The sequence below is a fragment of the Catharus ustulatus genome, chromosome 26 (assembly GCF_009819885.2).
Source record: "Catharus ustulatus isolate bCatUst1 chromosome 26, bCatUst1.pri.v2, whole genome shotgun sequence".
Taxonomy (NCBI): domain Eukaryota; kingdom Metazoa; phylum Chordata; class Aves; order Passeriformes; family Turdidae; genus Catharus; species Catharus ustulatus.
Genome location: NC_046246.1, coordinates 6,957,055 through 6,976,650, shown reverse-complemented (window position 1 = coordinate 6,976,650; position 19,596 = coordinate 6,957,055). Strand labels below are relative to the sequence as shown.

The 19,596-nt window shown below is 56.9% G+C and overlaps 2 protein-coding genes across 3 annotated transcripts; both read right to left on the bottom strand.

Moving 5' to 3' along the window:
• Positions 1–299: 299 nt before the first annotated feature.
• Positions 300–11,742, bottom strand: CEP85 (centrosomal protein 85). 2 transcript variants are annotated; one of them, XM_033080935.1, is made up of 14 exons: positions 11,717–11,742; positions 10,446–10,517; positions 9,768–9,920; positions 7,161–7,855; positions 6,407–6,540; positions 5,524–5,641; positions 5,052–5,237; positions 4,654–4,806; positions 4,411–4,565; positions 4,074–4,194; positions 3,636–3,686; positions 3,443–3,550; positions 2,640–2,868; positions 300–2,377 (listed from the first exon to the last, which is right to left on the bottom strand). In XM_033080935.1, the coding sequence occupies exons 2-14, from the start codon at positions 10,498–10,500 to the stop codon at positions 2,214–2,216; spliced, it is 2,322 nt and encodes a 773-aa protein (XP_032936826.1). In that variant the 5' UTR covers positions 10,501–10,517; positions 11,717–11,742; the 3' UTR covers positions 300–2,213. The 2 variants fall into 2 exon arrangements, with proteins under 2 accessions (XP_032936826.1, XP_032936825.1); XM_033080934.1 differs by lacking the exon at positions 11,717–11,742 and adding an exon at positions 11,665–11,706.
• Positions 11,743–12,195: 453 nt separating this feature from the next.
• On the bottom strand, positions 12,196–19,377 carry CNKSR1 (connector enhancer of kinase suppressor of Ras 1). Its single transcript, XM_042780009.1, has 21 exons — positions 19,294–19,377; positions 18,994–19,194; positions 18,500–18,699; positions 18,340–18,424; positions 18,136–18,177; positions 17,759–18,058; positions 17,619–17,678; positions 17,249–17,317; positions 16,568–16,687; positions 16,320–16,405; positions 15,742–15,881; positions 15,510–15,664; positions 15,289–15,319; positions 14,913–15,085; positions 14,757–14,830; positions 14,007–14,078; positions 13,840–13,913; positions 13,592–13,656; positions 13,423–13,513; positions 12,779–12,960; positions 12,196–12,695 (listed from the first exon to the last, which is right to left on the bottom strand). The coding sequence occupies exons 1-21, from the start codon at positions 19,375–19,377 to the stop codon at positions 12,504–12,506; spliced, it is 2,496 nt and encodes an 831-aa protein (XP_042635943.1). The 3' UTR covers positions 12,196–12,503.
• Between the last annotated feature and the right edge of the window lie 219 nt (positions 19,378–19,596).

The window sequence follows — 19,596 nt, the reverse complement described above, 5'->3', positions numbered from 1 at the left end:
CCGGGAGCCCACGGGCACCGGGAGCCACCGGCACCGGGAGCCACCGGCACCGGGAGCCACCGGCACCGGGAGCCACCGCCCCGCCGGACCGGGAAACACCGGGAGCCACCGGCACCGGGAGCCACCGCCCCGCCGGACCGGGAAACACCGGGAGCGCCACCGGCACCGGGAGCCACCGCCCCGCCGGACCGGGAGCGGCACCGGGAGCCCACCGGCACCGGGAGCCCACCGGCACCGGGAGCCCACCGGCACACGGGCACCGAGCACGACCCTCCCCAGGAGGAACGGCCTCGCACGAGTGGGTCAGAGCAGCTTTATTTGATACTCCAAACACTCGGTACAAACAGGCGCTGAGACAGAGCCCGGGACAAAGACACCGAGCCCAACGGGACCGGGGACAGCACGGGGGGGACACGAGGAAGGGGGAACACTGTCCTGTCCCCCTGGGCTGGGCTGTTCTGTAGCAAAGGGGCCAAGATTCTCCCTGCAGAGCACACGGGATCACCCTCTGGGCCAGAGGGGCTCAGCTGTGCAGGAGGAGCCGAGGATATGTCCCCATGGAGGGGACATGGGACCTGGGCAGCCCAGCTGGTGGCTTCAAACTCATCTCAGAATCACCTCTGCACGGGCAAAAGGCAAACCTGTCCCCTCACAGCACCCATGAATGAGATCTTGCACCCCCAAAGCAAAGGGGAGAAGGAGATGGTGCCCAAACCCCCTAAGAAGCTCCAGGAGCCAGCAGAGCTCCCGGCAGTCAGGCTTCAAAAACAGCCCTGGAAATGAGTTTTTGCTCATACACAGCACCTAGGGCAGACACAGCCAGGAACAGAACACCCAGGGGGAGCAGGACAGACACACAGACACTGCTGGGTGCTCCCCGTGCAGGACAAACCAACCAGTTCCTTGCCACCACCCCCCCCAGTGGCCAAACACCGAGAACAAAACAGATTTGGTCTTAAAACGTTAACACAAAGGAATAACAAAAGCATTTCTGCCAAACCCAGGGCTCACAGCCCCAACAAGAACCAAGAGCAGCCAAACAACACAAATGTCAGCAGGATTTTCCCCTGTCATAACTTGGCATCTTGCTCTTAAGATGAAAACCAAAGTTGCACCCTTGCAGTGGTGTCACTGGGGTTAGGGAGGGCTGTGGGACACTGAAATCCCACAGGGATTCATTCAGAAATCCCATTACCTGCAGAGGAGCAGGGAGGGAGGGACAGGCTGTGACAAAGCCCAAGTGGGCACTGCCTTGCAGGAAGAGTCCCTGTGCCACCCCCTCCACAGCAGGACCAGTGTGGCTTTGTCCCAGTAAAGCAGAGGAGTGTCCCCATGGGCACAGAGGCTCTGGCAGGAGCCACAAACAACTGGGGCTCCCCAGGATTGTTTGTGATGGCTCTGAAAGGCTGTGAGAGGGAAGAGCAGCTCCTCACCTGCCAGAGGATGCATTAGGCACAGAGCAGAGTTGGGGCAGAGGGTTCTTGCAGCTCTTTAAGGCACTTCAGCATCAATCCACATCCTCTGCAGTCTGAACCACAGCCCTCTCCCAGTGCTATTTCAGGGGGACAAAAGGCTTAAGGCTTCTGGGGTAACAGTGCCCAGGGGGAGTTTCCAGAGTCTTTTAGTGTTGCTTTATTCCTCAACTCCTGCTGCTGAACGACACTGTTTGCATTTACCTGAGGAAAGCAGGTCCTGCTCCATCAATCCAAGGCAGCAGCACCTCAGTGTAAATGCCAGCAGTGTAACTGGCACACCTGGGGAATCCAGATATCCACAAACACCCTGGTGACCCTCTGGTCCCACTGGTCACACAGGACCTGCACAGGGAGGTTATCAGCAAGACCAGGGCATACATTTCCTCCTACAAGTGATTTTAACTGGCACATTTGCATGTTCAGCATTTGACATGCCTGGAAGGCAAGTGAGAATTCATCTCCCAGCATCAGAGACCACAGCAGCTCCAGCAAACACAGCATAAAACACATTCCACAAGATCAAAGCTGCTGCAAAGGCTGACACCAAAGCCCTGAATTATCCCAGTTAGCCAGTCAGCAGCTGAACACTTCTGGCAACAACCCCCCTGATCAGATAAATCACACATCCTGTACCCGAGCAGAGGGATGATAAAGTGCTGAATAGGTTTAGGGTTGTAGGAGCACAAGACTCCTGAGAGTTTCAAGTCTTCATTCCCTGTCTTACTTGGGGAGTGTTCTTTACTGGGTGATGCAGTTGTCTCCCATGTCCTGAGCGTATCTGTCAGATATTGCAGTCCTCAACTCCTCCACCTCTTTGTGGAGCTGTTTTACCTCCCCCAGTTTCTTGGCCAGTCCATCAGGGCTCAGCAGGTCGTCCTTCTCCTTCACAGGGTACTGCACAGCTGTGGGGTCACAGGAGGGAGTTTCCTCACATGCAGTTCTCAGCAAGGATCACACACATTTGCAAGTCAGCCAGAAAAACCAACTCACATTTGCAAAAGAGGTTCTACTTAACATTCAGTTATTACAACATGCACCTTTGAAGGAAGCCAACCACAGAGAGAGCAGCCAGAAGCCCAGAAAGAGAACTTTCCATGCTCTGTGTGAGTTACTTAATTCTGCCACAGCACAGGAAGGGAAGGGCTCAGAAGGAAAGGCACTTACAGTGAATGCCCAGCAGCAGAGAGAGGTTGGGGTCCTTGCCCTGAGCCCTCTGGGTGACAATGCTGTAGACAGACTGTAAATCCTGCAGGCAGCTGGCCAGCTCCCTGTGCAGCTCCTGGGCCAGCTGGGCAGTGTCAGCAGGCAGGGGCTGGGCTGTCACCTGGGCCTGCCGGAGCCGCTCCTGCAGTGTCAGGTTCTTCTCAATCAGCTCCTGGTTCTGCAGGGACAGCTGGACACACAGACAGGTGTCAGTGGGCACTGGGGCAGCACTGCCATGCTCACTGCACCTGCTCTGGCTCCTGGTTCTGCAGGGACAGCTGGACACACACACAGACAGGTGTCAGTGGGCACCTGGGCAGCACTGCCATGCTCACTGCACCTGCTCTGGGGTGGGAGCTCTGAGGGCAGGAGCTGCTTTGCATCCAGCCCTCCAGGTCAGAGGAGCCAGTGTCACTCCCACATGGAAGTGCCCAGTGCAGTAAAAGCTTCCAGGAGCTTGTGCACCCCAGCAGGGGCTGGGCCTTGCCTCCAGGGCTGCCCCTGGGAGTGGGTTCTGCCCAACCCTTCAGCCCAAGCTGTGCTTGCACTCCTGCTCTGCTGCCCCCAGCTGGCTCCTCCATCCCATCCCCATGAAATTCCCAAGGCACAACCTGCCTCTCCTGCTTTCCAGCTCCTTTCACAGCCCTGACAGGACAACTGACCAGCAGGGAGCAGGAGGGATTGAGCTGCTGACTAAATTGAGGGCCTTGCTAGAAGCCAATCCACTCATTCAGTGCTACCCAGGCACTCCAAACAGCCCTGACCTCTTTGACTGCAGCCCGGAGCTGCTGCAGAGCATTCTCCCTTCTCACTGCCTCCTCTTTCAGAGCTTGGCTTGTCCCCTCTTCCTGGGCCACCTGCTCCTCCAGGTTCTGCAACAGACCATGGGAACACAGCAAGTCTAACACATTTCTCAGCACAGTCTCAAATCCTGGGTCCCTCCCTGTCACCTCTCACCTTGACTAGCAAGGATAACTGCTCCATCTTCTTCTGCTTCTTGTCCACAATCTGGAATTAAAAGCAGAGATGTCAGAACTGGCCACACAGATCCAGTAACACCAGCAGGAATTCTCCTTCAGTAGAACATCTCCTCTTTCCTGTCCACTTCCTGCTCTAATCACAGATGCTCTTGGATAAAAGGCAGCATTAGATTTATCAGCTAAAACCAGACCAGAGACTTTGTATTCTTGTGGTTTTCCTCTGCCCTCTTCTGCATTCTGCACTTCTCCCCAGCACTACTGGAGAAGTGTGTGGTTATCAAATCAAGAACAACTTTTAGATCCCTGCAGTCTGGAACTCCAGGAACTGCTGCTTCAGTGCCTGATTTCATCTGAGTGCCTGGTGTGAGTCAGTGGAAGGAAAAATGTGTGACTCCTGCCTGGGACAGCCCCTTACCTTCCTGAGACAGTCAAACTCCTTCTTCAGAGAGTCATGTTCCATTTTCTGCCTCTCCCCATCCTGGCCAGGGGGTCCTCTCTCTGCATTCTTTGCATACTGCTGCACCTTGTCCTGCAAGCTGCAGACAGCACAACACCAGGGAGGAAAAACAGTTTTATTTATGATCTCTCCCTTACTTTAAGGGGGGAAACAATATGAGGAGTTAAAAATAATTTCATATCAAATGTCAGTACTGGCCTGTTTTTATCCCAGCCCACACCTGCCAGGCTGTGCATCACCCTCCTTGTGCAGCAATTCCTGCAGGGCCAGGATGAAGCTGATCCCTGGCTCCTACCTGTGCACAGTGGACAGGAGCTCCATCTCCTTGTGCTTTTGGGTCTCCAGCTGCAGCTCCTGCTCCCTGAAAGCAGCCTGGACATCTCCAAGCTCAGTTTCCAGTGCCAGCACTGTTTCCTGCAGGGCAGCAGCCTTCAGTTCAGATTCCTTCAGCTGCAACAAAAGGGGAATAAATGTAAACTAAGTGAACTACTGAAAAGTCACCTGAAGAGCCACCATTGCAACTCAGAGGAAGTTTTACCTTCTGGCTCTGCTTCTGGTGCTCCTCAAGGGTTGGAAGATCAGACAGGTATCGTTCCAGGGTCTCAATTCTCTGCTGCCTCTCTTTGTTTTGTTCAGATTCCTTCTGGCATTTCTTTTTAAGGTTATTAATGTGTTTGTCTCTCCCCTTTACCTGCAGGGACAGTTACAGACAAGTTTAGTTTATTTAATTTCTTATTTATTCTTCAGTCTTCTGTAAGTCCATTCATTTAGCTTTTTGCACACTACACAATGCCAAAATACAAGATCCCCATAATTATTTTCTGCTCATTTAGCTAAGGACAAGCTTTTTTTTGGTTAAAAGAGCCACTGAAATGCTTCTAACTGCAGGAGGAAAGAAAGAAAACACCTTCCCATCTCCAGTCAACAGGACCATACCCTTTCCTCCTGTTTCTTGAGCTCCTCTGCATGTTTCTGCACCGTTTCCTTCAGGGACTCCCGCAGCAGCTTCACATCCAGCTCTGCAGCAGCCAGCTTCCTCTCCAGCTCCATGTTCTCCTTACTGAGGGCCTCAGTCTTCTCTGTGAACTGTGCTCTGAGGAACGTGTTCTCCCTCTGCAGCTCCTGAGTGTGGGGGTTACAAACACTCCCAGGGCTGTGTCCTCACCCTTCCCAATTCCCAAACATCCCCCAGCCCATCTGACACGCTCTGAAATAGCACCTGGCACTGCTGCCAGCTGCTGGCATCACCAGCACAGCTTTAATCCAAGCAAAGGGACTCAGGGCTGGAAATCTCAGGGGGTACAGAGGTGATGACTCCACACAGGGGATCATTTATAATTTGGATAATTTATAGTTGGACAATTTATAATTGGATGCAGCACCCATTTCTCACTGCCAGCTGCTGTACCTGCATCCTCAGCATGTAGACATCTCCATAGGAGGCTGGGCAGCCCAGCAGGGCACTGTGAACCTGCAGCTCACTCTCCCGGACCTTCTGCTCCAGCTGGGAAATGTGCTGCCTCTGTCTGCAACAAAACAGGCAATTCACTGCTGCCAAACATAGAGAGCAGCAGCACGACACCACCGGTGCCACCACAGCACTGCTGCTCACACAGGGACAAGCAGAGCACAAACAGAGCTCAGAGCTCGCCTCAGAGAAACAAAGAAACACTTTGACCTTTTTTACAATCCTTAGTAACTTTTCTTCCCTCCCTTCAAATCCCTTCTCCCAACAATGATTACAGATAAAACACACAAGATTTGCATGTTTTGGAGGGTCCAGCTTGACTCTGGAGCTTAGGAATGAAATGAACAGATGACCCAAAATAAGGAAGAAAAAGTATTTACAGTTCAGATGCTGAAGGTATTTTTCAGTAGGACTCACTTTTTCAAAAAGCTTGTACACCATTAGCCTTTATAGAAATGTTGTTTGCTAGCCCAAAGTCACGAAATTCTAATTTAAAGTAAAGGTCTCACAGAGCTCCCAGAAAGTCCTTAAGCAAGAGGCAGATATTCTGACATTCCAGATAACCATGATGTGAACAGAAATCTCTATCCCTTATAAAACACAGAAAACCAGAACTAAAATTAATTTATTTGACCCCTTCAGGATCATCATCCTAATTCCAAGCAGGAGAGAAGAGCTCAAGTTGTTCTCCAAGGTTCTTATATTGTTCTTTGTAACAAAACAAGATCACCTGGGCAAAAGGGACTCTGAGGAATGAGCCTTCCTTGGTACTTCCCAAACAGAAATGGAATCTTTAAACCACAGGGCAGCATCAAAGCCTCACCTGTCAATGAGGAGCTCCTTCTCCTTGAGCAGATTTTCATTGGAGTTGAGGATATTGATCCACTGAGCTGGGTCAGGTGCAGGCAGGGATGGGGAGTACATGGAGGAATGGGGGCAGGGGCCTCCATTCTGTAACTGCAAGAGGAGACAGAACAAGGAGGGAATGTCTGTGCCCCACAGGGGCAATTGCAACACGGCTGCAGCTATTTTGCACACTGTGTGCTCATCTGCATGCCAGGGCACGGCTATTTCAGTCTTTGTTGATGTCCAAGAACAAGAAACTTTGCCCAAGCACAACTGGAGATTAACAAATAATTTTAGATCACTGTGCTAGCTCGCTGGAAACAATTTGTCTCCATTAGGGTACAGCTGGTGGGAGGTGGTAAACAAACAGTTCCCACCTAATAAACTGCAGTTAGTTTCATGCATTTTAAAAAAAATATCTTTATTACAGAATGAAGCTATCCTAGACACTGTTTAAAACCTCTTGGCATGCTTTTTCCTCACAGTTTCTATCCTTTCAGGTCTGGATGTGGCAGGTGGTGCAGCCCTGTAACACAAGCCAGGCTGCTCTGCACACGCAGCGTGTCAAACGATACCTGTGACACCACAGGCTGTAAAAACACCATCAGGACACTCCTGGTGTCACTCAGGGAGAAGCACGAGACATTCCACCCCTGCCTCTTTGTCTGGGACAACAATTCCTGACTACAAAGACAGGAAAGGGTTTCAAATTCACAGTCACAGGTGCCTACCTGCATCTGCTCCACCTGCAGCCTCATTTTGTCCAGCTGCTGCTTCCAGGCACTGAGCTCACAGACTCCCTGGTGGGGGTGCAGTGTGCAGCCTTCCTGCATCCACACTCGGCTTGGGGGAGCTGCTACAGGTTTAGAATAGAAGCTGCTGGCCTGGAGTCCTGCTGGCATCAGCCTGCTCCCCCTGGGCCACGTCCCATCGCGGGGCTCGCTGGCTCCGTTGGCCCCCGGCGCCTGTTTGCTCTCGGGCAGCGCCGTGTAATGGTCCTTCCCTGCCTCAGAGCTCGGGCTGAGCTTCTGGCACCTGTGCAGAGGGTCAGTGCACAGGCTGTCCAGGAACAGAGACTGGTTAAGGGTCTGCTCGATGGCAGGGGTGTCAAACTTCCAGGCATCTTCTGTCCTGTGCTCAGCAGCGGGAGGCCAGGAGTGCTCACAGCCGTTCTGCCCCGCAGCCCTGCACAGACGCACCAGCTCCCTGGGTGGCACCTGAGAGGATTTCCCAGCGCTGAAATCGCCGTTCCTGGTGAGCCCTGGGGCAGAGGCTGGCACAGCAGGCTTTGCAGAGCCCTGCTCCCCTGCAGGGCACAGCTTGGAGGGCGAGGCACCCAGCGTGGAAGGCATAACGTGGGCAGTTGGAATGGTCACCTGGGTTTTGATGGGATGGAATGAGGAACTGCTACTGGAATTGCAGAAGTCTGGGGGGAAGAAGAAGAGTGATACTCTTAATTACAGTCCTGAAAATACAATCCTCCAGTGAGCTTTCCAAAATGATTTTTAAACCAGGTCCTTTCCCACTGAACACGTCCTCCTAAGCACAGCAGCATGACTCAGGCACACCTCCCTCACTACAAGTTTCAGGAGCCTGCTGACCTTTTCCTACCACCACAGCAAGAATCTGACTTTAATCCATATTTTTAACCTTTTTTTTTTTTTAAACTACTCTAGTATAACCTTGAATCAATAATGTTATCTTCCTCCAGGTTTAGAAACCAAGTCCTTGATACTGAATAAAGAGGCTGAGACTTACTGATCTGAACACTGAGCCCGTGATCCTGCTCTGCCCGTCCCGCAGCTCAGCGGCTCCGACGCGAGAGCAGAGCTAACAGGAGCCTTCCCTGAGCCCATGGTGAGCCTCCAACATCGCTGACCCCCAGGATCTGACCTTCCAGCTCCTCCAGGACACCACAGCACGAGCCTGTCCCAGGGCTGGAGCAATGGCTCTCACCTATGGCCACAGGAAGTGAGACAGAGCTCCCGTCCTGCCAGCAGGGCACCAAACCTGGCTGCAGGGACTCGGGGTTATTCTTAGCAACTCTCAGATTTCAATACAGCAACAGCCAGGGCTGAGAAAGGCAAACAGCAAAGTGCCCCTTCCCACTCCTCGTCCTGGGACGTTCTGTGTTGCAGAAACTGCAGGTTTCCCCCAGGAACACACACTTGATTTCCTCACAGCTTTGGCACAAGGCCCATCCCCATGTGATGCTCCAGGTCACCCTCCCACCTGTCTGTACCCTCCAAGCACTGCCACAACAATGAATAAACGCTACAGTTTGAATACAGCCCAAATCAGACTCTGCAGAGACCAAAATCATGCTACAGAACTGTCACAATAAAGGCACTCGATCCTTTCATCAAAAATCTCTCAGCCAGGCTGTGCCTGGGGACTCCAGAGAACACCAGGTACTGGGCAGCTGCAAGCACGTTCACCTTGGCAAAGAGAGGAGACAGCACCATTTCCTTTTACAGCCCCTAAATTTATCCCCTGGTGTCACTGTCAGGAACCAGAGTTCCCTGTCCAGCACATCACGTGTGGGTGCTGCAATCAGTTCCCTGGGTGTGCTGAGGGTCCTCACAACAACATTTCTGACTAATGTACTGAGCTCAGCGTGCCTCAGCAGCAGCCAGGGCTGCAGGTCACCCTCGGCTCTCCCAACAGGGCTGTGACATCACCAGCACTCACCAGGGCTATTTCCCAAAGGGAAATCACCTTCCCTGTCCCCACCTGCCAAATGGGTGTTTTATTATCCCGAGAGAGGCTGATGGAACACTTTAACGTGTGCCTGTGTAATATTTCTAGCAGTACTTCCAACAGCCAGACCTGCTAAAGACTCCATTTCACTGGCACATTACTAAGATTTACAGCTCGTTCCAAAGGCTCTCTGGAACACAAAGATGTGTGAAGTGTTTTTAGGAACACCCCAAAGTCCCTCATTACTGAAAAGAGAATCAATGAAGACAAAAACAATCAGGTGGAAAGGATTGCTGGGAGCAGAAATTTCCCAGAGTGTGCCTCAGCTGAAGGCCAGGCAGCAGAGCTCTCAGCTCTAACACTGCAGAGCCAAACACTTCTGCACAAAGGCACCGACAAACTATTTCCTTTAAAAAAATTTAAAAATCACACAGCAGACTTGCTGATACATCTCTCAAGAGCCAGCAAGCCACCAAGGTGGCTCTGAGTCAGTTAAAAGCAGTGCAGTGAGGCAATAACCAAGCTCAGAGGAACAGCCAGCCCCCTCCTCACTCTGCTACAACACATCTGGATTTGAAGTGGTTTCAGACATTGTGCCAGGCTGTGCCCTGCAGGTGTGACCCGGTGGTGCCCATCACCTTCGGTGCTGTCTGAGCAGGAGGTGCCAATGCCCCCATCCCCACTCTCGGCCACGCTGGGGCAGCGGCTCAGGCGGCCCTGGCACTTCACAGCCAGCATCTCTGTCTTCCACTCACTCTCCAAAAACTTGCTCCTCTGACAGCTGCTGGGGTCTGGAGAATAAAAACAGGGATATTTATGCTTTAATGAAGCCATTTGTAATTACCAAACCCCAAAGAGAGCCTTGCCTCACTCCCTGTGTTCATGTTAAAATAATATTTTTTTGCAAAAGGAAATGGCAGGAAGCACAGGGAAGTCAAATAACATCAACAGGAGACTGAAAAACAATCTTGGTGAGGAAGTGAGAATGCAGAAGCTGTAAATTACATTCCCATTGATTAGTCTGGTCACATTACACCCAGCTGATGCTCTGACTAGAAAGAGCAGCAGCACAGCAAACAGCAAGATAAAGAGATATTTTTGCATTAACTCTAAAAAACTCTCCCAGATTCAGATTAAGGGAGAAATTCTTTATCAAATGATTACTGAAAAAGCAGGCAAGGGTAGAAAATAAGACTTTTTTTAACAAAAAAGGTTCTGGTAGAGAATCCTGAGGGCCACGTGTCTCCCCAGAGAAACTGAAACAGGATCCAAGAGCAGCAGGGCTTTGGAGAAAGGACTGAAAGGACTGTCCTTACCCAATGGATTCTTCTGCAGCAGCCTCAGCTCTGGGTCTTTCTCAGGAGCAGCCATCTCATCTGTCTAGAGACCTGGACAAATGAATAAAAATCTTATTTTAAGTGAGTACAATCCACACCCTGTTCCCACACAGCAGCTACTCATCACAGCAACACAGCATTCACTATTTAACTGGCTTCTTCTCCCAATAAAATTTGTGCTTTCCCTGCAGCAACACCTTAAAAAAAAAACCTTGCAGGTTTTCTTTATGCCTGAGAAAGGAGAATTCCTGTTTGCACCATTCTCCAGGTACTGAGCAGCACTTTTCAGCTGTTATCCCCAGGGCAGGTATTTACAGAGCACCCACGGTACCTGCACACTCAATCTGTGTCTACAGAGACTAAAAATTTCTCTTTAAAAGTCTTAACTCTCAACCAGATCATTTCTGCCCTCTGTAGAGGTCACTGAGCAACTACACGAGGAAAAAAGTCCTTCAAAAATGAGCCTTTCTGTGCCATGAACAGCAATCTTTATCTGCCCAGAGTTTTGGGTTAATTTATCTATTTCTGAGTGCTTCAGACAGTGAATTTCCTGTCTGATAATGCAAATGCCATTTACACCTACTCAGTGGAAATTCAAGGCCTCTACAAACCCATACCCAACCAGCAGCTGCTACATATTTTTGTTAAACTGATTCAAAGAGCTCAGGGAAGACATTAATTCCTGGAAACATTCATAAACACAGATGTTACAACCCAGGAGAAACATTGGGAATACAACAGGATACTGAACCAGCAACAGTATTTCACTCAGCACAGAAATGAAATAAACGCAGTGCTTATAATAGTCAATTTAGGTATAGCCAATTTCGGCAGACACGCTCAATTTCAGGTCAATTTCTGACGGGCTGGAGGTCCCGGTCCTTGAGGGCAGGGTGGGGGGACAGAGCCTGAGGATCAGCCCCTGAGGATCTGGGGGCTCCGTCTCTCAGGATCAGTCCCTGAGGGTCCGCGGGTTCGGGTTCGGGCCCGGTCCCTGCTGAGGGGCGGCAGCCGATCGCTGAGGGGGGAGGCCATGAGGAGCTGGGAGAGCCCTCCCTGCAGGGCTGGAGGGTCCGGGGTGCGGTGCGGGTGTGGTAGCGGCGCTGCCGGTGCTCCGGTGCCGGTGCTGCCGGTACCGGTGGTGCTGGTGTCGGTACCGTGAGGGTGTGGGCTGGGCCGGGGTCGCTCCGTCCCTCACCTGCCGCCGCCGCCGCGCCTCTCCCGCCACCCCCGCGCGCCGCGACCGTTACCTCCGCCGGCGGCGGGGCGGGGCTCGCGGGGAGGGCGGGGCTTAGCAGCATCTCAGCCAATCAAACTCCTCGATCACGCCCCTGCCTGTAGCTCATTGGCTGGCCTGAACGCTGGCCCCGCCCCCGCCGCGCCGCGCAGGAAGCGGCGGGCGCTGGTGGAGGAAGAGTGGCCGCGGGCGGCACCCGTAGGGCGGGCGCTGAGGGGGCTCAGTCTGGAGGAAAGGGGGAATTGGGGAATTCATCTGGATCTCCGCAGCTCCTTAGCAGGAGAATCGACGGGACAAGAGGAAGCGGCCTCAGCTTGCACCAGGGGAGGAGGAGGTTGGACGTCAGGAGGAATTTCTCAGTGGAAAAAGTGGTGAAGCACTGGGACAGTCTGGTTGAGTCACCATCCCTGGGAGTGTCCAAAAACATTTGGATGTGGCACTTGGGGGAACGCGGCAGTGCCGGGTTTACAGCTGGACTCGATGATCTTGGAGGTCTCTTCCAGTCTAAACAATTCCATGATTTTATGATTTCAGCGCCAAGAAAAACCACGGTACGACCAGGCCCTGTCAACACTTTTATTTACAGTAGAGCCCGTGGCCGGGCCGCACCACAGCAGCACCACAGTGGGGGCTGAAAATGCCCCCCTTGCCAGCCTGCAGCCAAGAGAAGGCAAACTAGGAAAAATTAAGACTGTCACAGAAGCCACTTCCCCTGCAGGTGGCTCCTCTGGGGGCTGAGCCTTCCAAAATGTGTCCATGCCCCTCAGCACAGAGTCCTGCGGGCAGCTCCTGCTGGGATGTCAGGGCTCAGCTGCCTCTTCCTGGGGGCTGTGCTGGTCTCCATGAGCCCCCTGGCCCTGCTGCCCTGCCCAGCCCTCCCGCAGCTCCTGGTACAGCTCCTGGTGCTCCTCCTTCCAGCGCCTGAACGCGTCCGAGGTGAGCGCAGCCTCTCCCAGCAGCTGCTCCAGGGCCTGCAGCTCCGCCAGCTTCGCCTGCCCACAGCAATGCAGGGTTTGTGGGGGACACCCACGGCCAGGGGGCACTGGGAGGGTTCAGGGGGGCTGTGGGACCCCACCTTGAGCGTGCTCTGCAGGGCCCGCACGGCGTGCACCCTCTCGTTGATGTGCGGGTTCTTGTTGCGCCGCAGGAAGGATTTCCGGCACTGCTCCTGCGTCAGGAAGCGCCGCTGCCCCATCAGGGACACCCCGCCCTGCCTCAGGCACAGCATCAGGCTCTCCAGATCCTCCCCAGCGGGGTCTGGCCAAGGAGAGAGGGGCATGGAGCAGGAGGGCACAGCCCTGAGACCCCTCAGGGTCCCCCTGTCTCGAAGGCGTGGGATCATGGAGTGGTTTGGGATGGATGGGACCTTAAAAATCATCTTGTTGCACCCCCTGCCATGGCAGGGACACCTCCCAGTATCTCCCAGGTTTCTCCTGGGACATTTCCAGTGAAATTTCCCATTCTCTGGGCACCCTGTGCCAGGGCCTCACTGGAAGATCCTCCTTCTAATGTCCAATCTAAACCTACTCTTTTTAGTTTAAATACATTCCCCTTTTCCCTATCACTCTGTGCCCTCAAAACAAATCCCTCTCCACCTTTCCTGCAGGCTCTCTTCATCCTGAGATGGTTCACACTCAAACACACCCAGAGTCACAGCACACCCAGAGGAGAAAGGGGACACAAAGTGACAGGCACTCAGATGTCCCCCCTGGCACCTACCCATGGGGGAGCAGGGCCGGGGACTGCCCTGGGGGCTGCTGGCTGGGGAGGGCTGAGCCTTCTCTGGGGTGTTCTGCAGCTTCTTCCTTGGCTGAGGGAGAGATGGAGCAGGAGGTGAGACAGGGAACTCTGTCCCTCTGTCCCCAGGGTGTCCCCCAGGGGCACTCACCGAGTCAGATCTGTGCCTGGGGGTCTCATCATCAGGATCCTCAGCTTCTGTCTCACTGTAGCAGTCTGGAGGCCATGGGAGAAGACACAAATTCCCTCCCAGGGCTGAGAATCATCCCAGCCACCTCTCAGGGAGCGTTTGTCACGTTCCCCCAGATCATGGGCCAAGCTCCCAGCGGTCCCACAGCAGGGCTGTGGCACCACGACCCCATGGGGACCCCTCCCACCCACCCCAGGATGCCTCATTACCTTCCTCCTTGTCTGGCACATCTTTGTGGGCCAGTGTGTACTTTGTTTTGGCCGTCACCAGGCGACTGACCCACCTGGGGAGGGAAGGGATGGACAGACAGGGGGAGGAGGGTCCAGGCCAGCCCAGGCTGGTGGGGCTGGTGCTGGCCATTGGCTCCAGTACTCACATGCTCAGGTCAGCCAAGGTTTCAGCAGCAAACACAAAGGGCTTGTATGTCTGGTGGCACAGCTGGAACACACTGAGGACAAGGGGGTGGCTGCTGTGGTGACACAGGGCCAGCCCTGAGCCCCTCCAGCCACTACAGACCCCATCCCAAGCCAGCTCTGGTCCTCAGCTCATCCCAGGCACCACCAGATAGTGCAGAGAGTGTGGGCACAGTACTGCAAGGTGCCAGCCCTGTGGGGATCTCATCAGTCCCATGGAAACCCCAGCAGTGCTGTGGGGATCTCATCAGCCCCACAGAAACCCCAGCAGTGCTGTGGGGATCTCATCAGCCCCATGGGGATCTCATCAGCCCCATGGAGACCCCAGGAACCCTGTGGGGATCTCATCAGCCCCATGGAGACCCCAGCAGCTCTGTGGGGATCTCATCAGCCCCACAGAAACCCCAGCAGCGCTGTGGGGATCTCATCAGCCCCACAGAAACCCCAGCAGTGCTGTGGGGATCTCATCAGCCCCACAGAAACCCCAGCAGCCCTGTGGGGATCTCATCAGCCCCATGGAAACCCCAGGAACCCTGTGGGGATCTCATCAGCCCCAGAGAAACCCCAGCAGTGCTGTGGGGATCTCATCAGCCCCATGGAAACCCCAGCAGTGCTGTGGGGATCTCATCAGCCCCATGGGGACATGCAGGTGGCTCCCAGCACGTGTCCTTGGCACAGCATCCCCACCTCTTCCCCCACCAGACCCCACTCACTATTTCTTCTTCTGCTCCCTGGTGCTCTCCAGGCTGTAGGTGGCCACGTTGATGAGTCCTGCAGCCCTCTCATCCTGCAGGGTCAGGGACAGCCGTGTCTGCACCACCCCAGGAAACCCCAGCTGCCCAGGCAGGGACACCCAGTGCCCCACTCACGTTGGGGTGGTTGTACCAGTAGAGTGTGTGGCCCTTGAGCACCAGCCAGCACCGCTTCCACTTCTGGGCCATGAACCCCACGTGGTCCTTCTTCTTGAGGAGCCACCCATCGCAGTCCACCCGGCCCAGGTCCCGGCACGAGACCCGCCGGCGGCTCAGCCTGGTCGCCACTCCTGCAGCACAGCAGGGTGGGCTGTCAGGGCAGGGAAAGGGGAGCAGAGCCCCCCTGGCACAGCCCCCAGCCCCATCCAGCCCAGCCTGGTCGCCACTCCTGCAGCACAGCAGGGCTGGGGTGTCAGGGCAGGGAAAGGGGAGCAGAGCCCCCCTGGCACAGCCCCCAGCCCCACCCAGCCCAGCCTGGCAGGGCTCTGCTCACCTTTAGGTCTGCGTCCCGTGCGGGGGCTGCCCTGGGCGGCGAGATGGAGATGAGATTTTAGTGACAGTGCAGGGGGTGAGGGCAGGGCTGTGTTTGTTGAGCCTCCCCAGCAGCACCACAGCCCTTAGGGACCCCCAGAGGGACCCCCAGTTCACACACCCACAGCAGGGGCTCAGAGGGGAATTTCTGACACCCCCCCAGCACGTCCCCCCTAGTCTCACCTCCTCAGGGAGCTGGCTGGGCTCTGCTCCCCCAGCCCCCGTGGTGGGGGCTGTCCTGGGGCTCAGCTCTGTGGCACAGGGCTCAGTGACAGCAGGGGTGCTCGGGGGGGTGTCCAGGGGGGTGCCACTGTCCCACACCTCCTCTGCAGCAGCACCTGGGAACAGCGAGCAGGGCTGCAGCCTGTTCTGGGGGGAACTGCTCCACCCCAGACACCCTCTGCTCCCACCCTACCCTGTCCAGACAGTCCTGGCAGCTCCTCCACAGCTGGGACAGCCCCGGGCAGCCTCAGATCCTGCTCGTCCTCTTCCTGCTCCTCGTCACTGATGGGATCCGGGGCAGAGTCTGCTCCCGAGTCCAAGTCGGCCACAACGCTGGGAGGAAAACGGGACCCCTGAGCCCCAAACCTGCCGGGATCCCTGATCAACCTCGGGCTGGGGCACTCCCTGCCCCGGGAATGGGGCTGGAGGGGACGTGGTGGCAGAGCTCCAGCTCAGTTCCAGCGGCCTCCCCAGCCCGGCTGCTGCCCGCACCACCGCTGGCTCTCCGCACGCTTTTCCATTCCGGGACGGGAGAAGGGTCATGTCTAAATATAGTTCCAACCCCACTAAAACGTTACCAAGTGAATGAATTACAAACCCCTCCCTTTCTGTCATTCCTTAAGAGTCCTGGCAGCTTCCTGGGCTGCTCACAGGCAGCTGCCACACTGCTGGCACCTCCTCCCCTAAAAAGGGCTGGGAAAAGGCCCTGGATGCACCCAAACACTCCTTGCTGGCCAGATTGGGGTGCTGGGGTGCTGGGATGGGGCTCACCTGGAGGTCAGGGACACAGGGCTGCCCGGGCTCTCGCTGCTCCTGGTGCCAGGGGAATTTGCAGCATCCAAAAATGTTCCTGGGGGCTGTGGATGGAGTGTCAGTGCCAGCCCCATCCTACCACAGACCCCAGAGCTTTATGGATCTCCAGAGTGATGGGAGATGCCCAGCTCTGAGCATCTCTGCCTGGTTCCCAGCACAGCTCAGTGCAGCACTGGGGCTGGACTGGGAGCACTGGGATCACTCACCTGCTGCCTGGGAGAGGGGGGCGAGCTGGGCAGGTCCAGGGGGATCTTCTTCAGCACCAAAGTCACCCTGTTCCCCTTCTCCAGCAGCTTCCTCGCCAGGTTGACAGGTGTCCAACCCACCTGCAAATCCTGGGTGAGCTGTGGGACACTGCCCCAGCCCCACGGATGCTTCATTCCCCAAACCCACCCCAGCCACAGATCCCACATCCCCCAAACCCACCCCAGCCACAGATCCCACATTCCCCAAAACCCACCCCAGCCACAGATCCCACATTCCCCAAACCCACTCCAGCCACAGATCCCACATTCCCCAAAACCCACCCCAGCCACAGATCCCACATTCCCCAAACCCACCCCAGCCACAGATCCCACATCCCCCAAACCCACCCCAGCCACAGATCCCACATCCCTCAAACCCACCCCAGCCACAGATCCCACATGCCCCAAACCCACCCCAGCCACAGATCCCACATTCCCCAAACCCACCCCAGCCACAGATCCCACATCCCCCAAACCCTCCTGGCAATGGCTCCTGTGTCCCCCAGACCTTTCCCTGCTTTCTGCTCATGACTCCTGCATCCCCCCACCTCAGCCCCAGCACTCCTCGAGCCCTCCCCTCCCTGTCCATGTCCTCCCTGCCCAATCCAGCAGCCCCCTCGAGCCCCTGGCCCCCTGACTCACCACCACCTGCTCATTGACCTCCACGATCTCATCTCCAGGCAGGATGTGGCCCCCGTGGGCAGCCAGGACCTGGGCAGAGGTGGGGGACAGTCCTGGGTTCTCTCCCTCCCTCTCTCCCTAATCCCACTCAGGCTCCCACTCCCACCCAGGGTTTGACCATTAACCCGACTTTGCACAGCACCCACCAGGGCTGCTGCTGGGATTGGGGTGCAGAGGGGGCTCCCCCATGCCCAGGCTGTGCTCACACATGGGGTGAGCTGCACGGGGTCAGGCACAGGCAGCCCCCCTGCTCTGGGTCAGGATCCCATGGATGGGGTGTTCCCCACAGGGCATAAAGGGGGGTGACAGGGAGGGACAGCCCCTCACTCACCTCTGAGGTGGCTGCAGACACAAAGTGCAGGCAGGAGCTGGTGGAGGTGATCTCAAAGCCCTGGTGGGGGCAGGATGGGGGTCTGAGCAGGAGTTTGGGGGTCCCGAGGCAGGGGGGGCACTGGGGTGCAGGGGACTCACCAGTCGGGCGCTGAGGAGCGCCTGGGGGCTCCCCAGAGGATCAGAGGGCGGTGCTGGGGTCTCAGGGGATCCTGGGGGGCCGCTCCATTGGCTGGGGGGCAGCTTTGGCGTGTCAGGGGATGTTGGGGGGCTCTCCCACAGGCCAAGGGGCAGCGTTGGGGTGCTGGGGGACATCGGGGGGCTGCCCTGTGGGCCGGGGAGCAGCGCCAGCCCCACACGCTGCAGCACAGCCCTGCGGTCCAGCAGCGCCGGGGGGCTGCAGCCCACGATGCTCTGGCAGATGCCCTCGATGTGCTGGCACTGTGGGTGACAGCGGGGTGTGAGGGGAGCCCTGGCAGCCCCCCGGGGCTGTCACCCCCTCCTCAGCCAGCACTCACAATCTGCAGGATCCCGCTGTTCCTCTCAGCCATAGGCAGCTCCTGGGGGACAAGGTGTGGGATCAGCACCATGGGATGGCTCTAGCCCAGCTGGGGACCCTGTGGGGAACCCCCCTGCACCCCATCTCCCCTCACCCCAGATTGGCCCCCCCTGCAGCTGGCAGAGCTGTGGGGGCAGGAGAGCAGCCAGGCCTGGGCACTCACCGCCTGCAGCGTCTCTGCCAGCTGGGCACAGAGCAGGACGATGTCCCGGCTGGCCGAAAAGTCGTTGAGGGTGGAGAAGAGATACCTGGGGGGAAGACAGAGTTGAGCCCCCAGAGTGGGGGGCACCCAGCACCCAGGGGTGCCCTCACCTGCCCCAGACCTGTTGAGCCAGGAGAAGAGTTCCTTGGCAGCCCCGACCAGGTCGATGACTCGGGCCAGGAGGGTGAGGGAGGGCGGCTGGGGGGCATCGGGGGCATCCCCTGCTGGCAGCTCCCCCTGCACCAGGCTCTGGATGCCCTGTGCCAGCTCCTGCAGCCTCTCCGTCAGTGTCCGCAGGCTGGTGCTGGCCAGCCCTGTGTCCTGGGGGATGGATGGACGGGCAGGGTGGTCTCTGGGTGCCTCCACATTCCCCCCTTCACCCAGCCCACAGTGCCCCGTGTCCTTCCCTCGGTCCAGCCCAGGGTCTCCTCAGAGCCCCTCTTCACCGAGCACAGGGTGCCCCTGTGTCCCCACCTCCATCCAGCGCAAGGTGACCCCATCTGTCCCTTCCACCCAGCCCACGGTGATCCCACATCCTCCTCCTTCAGCCCAGGGAGCCCCCACGTCCCCCTGCTCCTCCTGGGATCCCGCAGCGCCCGGGCTGCCGGCACTCACCAGGTTCCGGAGCTGCTCCGTGGCCTCCAGCAGCAGCTCCTGGTGTCCCAAGGGCCACACGCCCAGCGCCTCCAGGGCCTGCGCGTCCAGCCCCAGCAGCTCAGGCCCCGAGAGCCCCCAGGCCTCGAAGGGATACCCCTGCAGCGCCGCGTCCAGCCCTGCCACAGAGCAGCCAATGTCCCCGCTGGACAGGGTCCCCTCCTAAACGGGGGGCATGGCCAGACCCTTCCCTCCCCGGCCATCCCTTCCCAGGCAGGGAAGAACCACCACCACCAGCACATGTCCCCAAGCTGGGGACACCCCCGCGCAGAGCTGGGACAGCCGGGTCTCACCTCGGAGCCAGGCTGCCGCCTGCGCGGGGCCCCAGCAGCGCACGGGCTCCATGGCGGCGGGGCCGGGCCGGAACGCGGCGGGCGCGGCTCTCACCTGCCCCGGGCGCGGCTCCCACCTGCGCCCGCCGCCGCGGCCCCATTGGCGCTCCCGGGTGCCGCTCAGCGCCCTGCCTGCCCGGGACGGCCCAGGAATGAGTCACAGCCCAGACGGTGACACACGGCCGCTGGAACCCCCGGGAAGTGACACTGCTGTCACCCCCAGGCGCTGCAG